This window comes from Giraffa tippelskirchi, chromosome 8, assembly GCF_054371585.1.
Source record: "Giraffa tippelskirchi isolate mGirTip1 chromosome 8, T2T-mGirTip1v1.2.pri, whole genome shotgun sequence".
Taxonomy (NCBI): Eukaryota; Metazoa; Chordata; class Mammalia; order Artiodactyla; family Giraffidae; genus Giraffa; species Giraffa tippelskirchi.
This window is the reverse complement of record NC_137282.1, coordinates 123,624,859-123,632,957: the sequence shown is the minus strand read 5'-3', so window position 1 is coordinate 123,632,957 and position 8,099 is coordinate 123,624,859. Positions and strand designations below refer to the sequence as shown.

Below are 8,099 nucleotides of genomic sequence, written 5' to 3'. Positions count from 1 at the left end.
GGACTTTAAAAAATGGTCCACGTGTAAAAGAAAAAAAAACTTTACTGCTAACTCAGATCAAAGGTTGAACACCTCGTGTTGGTTACATGTCATTTGCTCGTTTGGATGGTGAGGTGGAAGGGAAAGGCTGTGAGGCTGGGCTCGATAGCAACACGATTTCATTTCCTAAGCGGTGGTTTCACTGCAAATGATGATGAATCTGAGTCTGTTTCAGGCTGGCTGTGGTCAGAGTGGAACCAAGATGAGAAACCACACCTAGTCTATGACTTATTCACAGTCAGAACTGACAGACAGACCTGGGCTTCTGTCTGAGTTACAAAGCAAGTCATTAGCAATGCTTTATTCCTTTTTTATTTTTCACTAGTCTTCAAGTTATTGGAACAGCTTTTTAAATTATTTGTTGCTTCCTTTTTTGTTGTGTTTCGTTGAGGTGAGTCATCATGAAAACAAAAGAAAAAAGAAAAAAAAAGAGAGACCAACACCCAACTATCACAGAAAGAACACTTCAAAGCTGCCCACATCTGATCACTGACAAAGTGCTTGTTGAATGCAGCTTTATTGATAGTGAGGAGATTATAAACAGGATATACCTTTTAGTTTGTTGTTCCTTATACAGTACAAGAATGTTTTAAGCAAATAAAGAAATTTTTGGCCAAAATTTGCTGAATAAACACAAAGATTTTTAGGAGTATTCAAGACAAGTATTTTATTTCTGGTTCCCTGAGAGGGGCATTTAAATGATCTTTACCCTCTCAATGTGCTGAAGGGTAAATTGTTAGTTTTAGAATCTTTAGTTCTCATAATTACGATGGAGGAGTGTTTAGGAAACTACTCTTCAGTTTTTAAAATACGAGAACACATATTGAAAAATAATTCCTTTGAGTTATTTTTGTGCTGGAGAATATACCCATCAGTGGCTGGGCTGGGAATTCTAGTTTATTCAAAGAAGACTCATTCAGAGTAGATGGCATAAACTCATTTCTTTGTAACTCTGGAAAAAAAAAATAATTAAGTGAAGTGATATTAGTTTCTTTTATCTAATAACTTGGATGAATTTGGAAGATATTTGGCCAGGGTAACCAGCAAAAGATGGACCTCTTAACACTTACATATTTCCAGGCAAACCTCTAACTACACGCACATTTGTAAAAAACACTTACTATAGTGCTGCCCTGCCTTAAGTCATAGAGCCAGTCAGTACATCCTCACATCCTTCTTATCTCAATTATACCTCCTCACTCATAACACTCCACTACCATCTAATCCTGGTTTAGAATTATACTCTTCTGCACCATCACTGACCTCCTATTCATAACCATTCTTACAATATAGGAAGCAAAAATAAAACCCATCCAATGCCGCTGAAAGCAACTAGTACATCAGGGATAACTATCTGGCACCAAAAGTCTAACTAAAAATGGACAGACTGCAGTCTGGTATCCTGGAAACCTTCACATCAGATCTCTGGCCCATTCCAAAAAAGAGAGCTTGAATTTTATTATTTCAGCTGCTGGGTGGTCTGCTATTTCTCTGATACATTGAACTAATGCTTTTATTTCATCAGAGGACTCTGGTATTACAAAAATAACAAGTCCTTTGCTTTCAGAAAAATAAAAAGAGGAACAGGGTTGGATCCTAAGGCCTGGAAGTGTGATTAATTGTAAGTTTAAAACATAATGAAAATGAAGTAATTTTCCAATTGGAAAACATGGAGAAATCGTCAAGTTTTCTAGGAACACCTGCTTCAGTAGTTAGGTTAAAGAGTGTGTTTCCCTTACATGTGGAAGGTGACAGGCATCATTTTGATGCTGTACACTCTCATGTCTTTCAACTGTCCACGCGGGATGTTCCAAGATGCAAAACTTTCACCAACCCTTATGTTCCATGCTCCCTACTAATTTGTTATGTCAGAAATTCTGGAATTTCAAATTTCTATTAGTTTTTTGTTTATTGACCTAACTGTTGAGGCAGACGATACAACAGCTGTATACCCAGGAATCTGGTTAGTGCAGATATTTGTATTCTCTGAGTCTTCAGCCAATCAATGTAGAAAATACATTAAACGGTCATCTCAAATGATCTGTCCATTCTAACACAGGCTCTCTTCTAGAAAGTCACCACCGAACTTTTGCTCATCATATTTTGTCAAGCTCTGATGGATGAAAAATCTTCTAGTTTCAGCATCTTTTCTCATTCTTCCATGATAAAATGTTAAAATTGATTGATTGTATTTCATTCAAATCTTAGGCCCCCCACTTCACAATGTTTCTGAGATCTCGGTAGGAAACACATCTCTTGGTGAGCATCAAGAAATTATGTCTATTTGCCCATTTATGGCCTGTAACCCACAATACATCACTTTTCTCTCTCAAAATTAACAATGTGCTATAGGTTTCTCAATTGTATGAGAATATATCATAGCAAACTAAACAATATTACAGTCACCCTCACATTGGCTTTGGAAGTTGTGGGCAAAATAATTTATTACAAATCAAAAGTTAATTTTACCAGTAGTGCTGCAAGGACAAAAGTCTATCTATACGTTGCACATTGTGACTTAAGAGCTCAATGATATAACCGGCTCCATACATTGGCTTCTCGCACAGCTTTACTTTTCAGCCTAGGACAGTAAAGAATCAAGGAGCAGGTCTGCTCTGTATTGCCCTGCATGGGGAGAGGAAACAGTCCAATGTTTTTATATTAATAATGTCTTATTCTCAACCTATGGTGTTTTAGCCTTTACCCAAGTGTTACCATTAAACACGCAGAGACTGAGATTTCTATCGGGGCAATGATATAAAATTGTTCCACAAAATGTACTATATGAACCACTTTTCACAGTTCGAATAAAATATTTTAAATATAAACATTGTAACTCTAGCCATAACTTATCTACACAAGGTGGGAGAGGAGGGGGTTCATGGAAACCCAGTTATATTGTCATAGATACTCATGTTTCACCACTTAAATACTTTATCTTATTTTTTCAAAATCCATTTGCACATAACCCATAATTGATAGGCCCTTCCTCTCCAAAACAAACGAACTATCAAAGAATAAAAGTATAAATTATAAGAAAGGAAAATATGTATCATTTACGACCATCATTCCTTTGCTCCCAAACCTGGCAAACATATTAAAAAAGTGATATGGAGTGGATATAGTTTCATTTGTAAAGCTAATTTGCAACAGATGAAATTTTAAAAATATGTAATCAAATGGGCATATATTATTTTAACATTTCAATGGAAATGAATGTGTTAGATTTTTAATTAAGAAATCAGGATTGATATAAAATGGTAAACAATAGGATTTACCAACAGGAAAATCCATTCATCCCACTTCTGCCAAATCCTGGAATTCTAAACATTTCCTTCATTCTCCCTCATCTAAAAGAGTGGAAGAAATCAAATTATTGTTACTGGCTCCATAACCTTTGGGCTATATACGCTTTAAGTTAATGATCTTAAGGACAGACTTTTATTTGGTGTTCTTCTGGGGTCCTACATGAAGGTCAAGGTTGCCTTTAATCATCTTGGGGTAGTTTTTAGATTAGCAATTATATTAGTAATATTAAAATTGCAATCCCTTTAACAGGGAAGCAAAGTAAAGTGCAAATACTTCCAGGAGAAACAGAAAAATTATTTAAATTTACACTAGAAACGACTGATGTCAGTTTCTTCTCTGAGAGTAGGATTTTATGATAGGAAATACTCTGGAGGGCCTGAGGCATGGAGGAGGGAATAACCCTTAAGCCAAAGGCATCAACCTGGCAGCCCCTGGGTGGAGTCCCTGTTACTTTCCAGTCGACTCTCATCTTAAGCTTTATGATTTTTCTCCTGGGATGCCTTTCGAAATCTTTTACTCAGGCACGCAGAGGAAAAGAAATTGCATTGAAACGCAGAATTAAATCTTGAGTCCTTATGAATCCAGACGGATTTCCATTTTAAAATGAAGTCTATAAAGAATATTTTTAATTTCCTAAAGAAAAAAAAGAGGACAATCAACGTTTGTACGAGAGATCTCTTACCCACATACGCTTCGTGTGTTACTAAAATGCGGAAGCACCGTCTTCAAGGTGGGTGTGACCGCTCTAGTTTAAAAAGGATGCGGCGATGAAGTGCGCACCGCGAGGCCTGCCTGCCACCCAGTGGCCGCTGAAGTCAACGGCTTCTTGTCTTCGTTGGCTCTGGCCCTGCCGTTTGCTTAAGAAAGAAAAAAATCGACAGAGAGGTAGATGATGCCCCACCTGCAAAAGCAAACCTCCAAGACGGGTGCCTCGATGGATCTGAAAAGACTGCCCCGTAGTAAATGTTAGATATTTTCCTTTCCTTTCCCCCAGCTCACGCTTCGCCGCGCCGGCCGCTCACTCTTCCCGCGGCGCCCCGGGCTCAGATGCTGACCGGCACCGAGGACACGGAGCTGGCGCGCGACTCCCGGGTCACGGGGTTGGGCATGGCCAGGGCGCAGCACGACACGCCCACGGTGGCCTCGGGCAGCTCGTCGTCCTCCGTCCACTCGTTGAGCTCGGGGTTGAAGCACTGGATGCACTTCTTGTACTTCCTCTCGCTCTCGTTCCAGCCGCCCAGCAGGTAGGCGCGGCCGTGCAGCACCGAGGCGCCCGCCGTGCTCACGCCCACCGGCAGCGGCGCCGCGTAGCTCCACTGGCCCGAGGCCGGGCAGAAGCTCTCCACGGTCAGCACGTCCACGCGCTCGCCGCGCGGCCCCAGCTGGCTGCCGCCCATCACGAACACGCGCTCGCCCAGCGCCACCGCGCAGTGCCAGCCGCGCGGCGTGCCCAGCGCCGGCCGCTCCTGCCACGCGTCGCGCGCCGGGTCGTAGGCGCACACGGAGCGCGAGTAGGCGCCGCCGATGTAGCCGCCGGTCACCAGCACGCGGCCCTCGGCCACCGCGCTGGCGTGGCAGCAGCGCGCCACGTCCAGGGGCGCCTTGGGCAGCCACTGGTTGGCCGAGGGCACGTAGCACTCGAGCGAGGCCAGGCTGCCCTCGGCGTTGCGGCCGCCCACTGCGTACAGGAGCCCGTTGAACACGCTCAGGCTGAAGTGCGTGCGCCTCTGGGTCATGTTGGCCAGGTGGATCCACGTGTTGAAGCGGGGGTCGTATCTGGAAATGGCAGAGCAAGCGTGACAGCCTGGCGGGAGTACCCGGGGTCGGGGGTGGGGGTGGGGGTGACGCCACCAGCCATCCGTGCGAGGAGCCCGGGGACCCAGAGCAGCTCCTTGCCGGGATGGAGGCTGCTGATCCTCTCTGACCCAGTAAACAAAGTGGGGCCCTTGGGAAAGGCAAAACCGAAGAGGGTGACTCCCGCTCCTCCCGCGTGTAAAACCAGCCACAACCACCCCGCTGAGATGACCTCCGGCCCCCTTGCCTCAGTTTTCAAATATCCATCCTCCGGCAGGATTTAGGGGATGCCCGCGTGGAGGAGGGTGGAGCAGGAATGTGTGGAATCCAGAGAAGGGACAAGGAAAGGCTGCCGGGAAAGCCAATTCCACGTATCCTCAGACACCAGCCACCCCTCAGCTCATCCTCACAGCTTAATCAAGGTAGGGCTTGACTAACTGGGTTTGTTTCTCTTTTTCTTGTTCACACACGTCTCCTGGCCATTGGCACCGTAAAGCTAGTCACTAAGTCTTCTATCGTCTGTTTAGAATGAGAACTCATGTCTCAGCGCATCAACAAAGCTAAACTTTGCATGCTTCTCTAATTTCTAGCACTTATTATTAATAATAGGTCCAATTTTTTTTTAGCGTAGGTATACACTTTTTTCAGTGTTCAACGTTACAATTATTATACCATCAGATTGAAATCAATACCGGAAAAGGTCGAGTACCAATAGTTTTCAGCTGGAGGAAAGAAGCACCCATAGGAAACTAATACTTTCCTATTTCCTTAGTTCCAAGTATTGTAAACACAGAACTGACCCTGTTTGATGTTCATTCATGTTTGTCTCATTTCACCTTCAAGTCAAGACTTAACCATGACTATCAAGGCTAAAAATCATTAACTGTTTAATTTAAATGACACATGCATATAATAAAATAGCAAAGAATATTTTTTATGATTTACTAGATGAAGTTTCAACTCTTGTTCATTAGTTATGTTTGGCTTTGGACCAACTACCACAATAGAAGCACTGCTTTCTGAACATTTCATGTGTATGTAGGTTTCATTTTTATTATAAATATACAAAAATAACATGCATGTAAATTTCATTTTCTGCAGGATTCATTATGCTTTGGCTCTCTACATGCATCAAAGATATTGAGGGTATTTAGTCTTTAAAGAAATGTTTAAAATTAATTAAAATTAATTAGCTGACACATTTTTAATAATCTCAACCTAGTTGCCAGTTGTGACTCTGACAGTCATCAGTAACAAGCCAGTTATGACTCTGACAGTCATCAGTAACAATCCACTTAAAAGAAATTTTGCATCCTTTTAATCTTTCTTACTTTGCACCCAGTTTCTTTCAGAAAGTCAGGGTATCATGAAGAGCACCTTGACCGGAAATGAGAACATGTGAATCCACTTACTAGCAGTGCCACTTCTCTGGGTGTCAGATTTCTCACACATAAAATCAGAATCATCAGACTCTTTCTGGCTTGCTTCACTGGCACATTCAGAAATTTCTAGCGCAGGATATATGTGAGTGCACTCTATAAAATGTGAAGTTTTATATATGTGTATTGTGACAATATTATTATTATTGATTTACTGAGCCAGTGACCTAAGCTAATAGACGTGATTAGCTTCCTTCTATGTCAGGGCAGTTCCCTCATGATATTGAACCATTTCTATTTCTAATAAAAGAGTAAGTACCTGCAGAAATTGCTGACTGCATGCTTGGCTTGATTTCTTGCATCGTTCTGGTCTTCCCCACCAGCCACATAAAGAAATCCATCCATCACAGCCACACACTGATTAAAACTCTTGGCTGGCATCTCTGTAAGCTTGCTCCACCCGATTTCAGGGTCTCTATACAAGACGTCTCTACTAAGGGACTTCTCTGTAAGGCCTGGACGGCCCCCCACAGTGACAAGCACACGGCAACCCCCTCGGATTCTCGTGCGTCTAGACTGTAACGTGTTCTGATGATAGGGAAGGAGGTGGTAGTTCATAGCATCTACAAGAAGCTTGTGACAGTCAGCATCTTGCATCATTCTCGGTACTGACTGAACATAATTGACCAGGTCTTGTGCAGAGATGGTACCAAAGCGAATATTGCTCAAAAGATCGGCAGCGTATTTCACTCTCTTTTGGTCAAATTCTAACCATCTCATTGCAATCTGGAATGCTACTATTTCAGAAGGCAACTGTAAATCATCATCTATAAGAAGTTCGTTAATTTGCTCAAAGGTAAGTTTCATAAAATGATCTGTTTCTGCAAATTCAAGGAAGTTATCCCGGATAAATTTCTGGGCGGCTGCCTTTGCGATTCTCAGGGAGTATGTTTCAGCAATGTTAGCAATGTACATGCAATTCTCAACGCTCATCTCTTGTATCAGAAAATCACTGCACATCTTGACAAGGGTGTGGATCTGAAGATAAACAGCAGCAGAAATAATGCTTCCTATGGTGTACAAGGAGAGAGTGAGCTTTCCGGTATAGGCGTATGCAATGACCGTGGCCAGGCCCAGCGGTGCAATGTCATTGAGATCCACCCTTTGGGTTGAGGGCTCTTTTTTGAGGATGTTGTAAAAGTACTCACTGCATGAAGCCATCACTGACTTGTGAACGTCAAAGGATTTGGTTTTGGTGCCGATGACTAAGTCACAAAGGAAGCCCTCCTGCCTCATTTTACTCAAACCTTCCAAGAGGTTGGGGCCATAAGAAGCATCTGTCAGTTCAGAAGAAATGCAGCTGAGGCCGTTGCCTCCTTCCAGGAGCCCATTCAGAGCATTGAGCTTGTTGAGGGGACTGTCTTCCACAATGATGGTCATCTCATTGACGTCAGCTTTGTTCTTTCTGACAGTCTTCTTTTTGGGGGCCATGTTGGCAAACACACTGGCACAGGCAAGAACTTGCTAGAAAAAAAAAAAAGACATTGTTTTCATTGTGCTTTGGACTTTGAAATACTA

The 8,099-nt window shown here is 42.7% G+C and overlaps 1 protein-coding gene across 6 annotated transcripts in view; it reads right to left on the bottom strand.

Moving 5' to 3' along the window:
- Window positions 1-540: 540 nt before the first annotated feature.
- The window catches only part of KLHL31 (kelch like family member 31), an 89,804-nt gene continuing 82,245 nt past the window's right edge, over window positions 541-8,099 (bottom strand). For all 6 annotated transcript variants that reach the window (XM_081519854.1, XM_081519851.1, XM_081519852.1 and 3 more), the window contains 2 exons: window positions 6,841-8,045; window positions 541-5,124 (listed from right to left, as the gene is read on the bottom strand). In XM_081519854.1, coding sequence (XP_081375980.1) covers window positions 4,392-5,124; window positions 6,841-8,012 — 1,905 coding nt within the window. In that variant the 5' untranslated portion in view covers window positions 8,013-8,045 and the 3' untranslated portion in view covers window positions 541-4,391. The remainder of the gene's footprint in view (window positions 5,125-6,840; window positions 8,046-8,099) is intronic.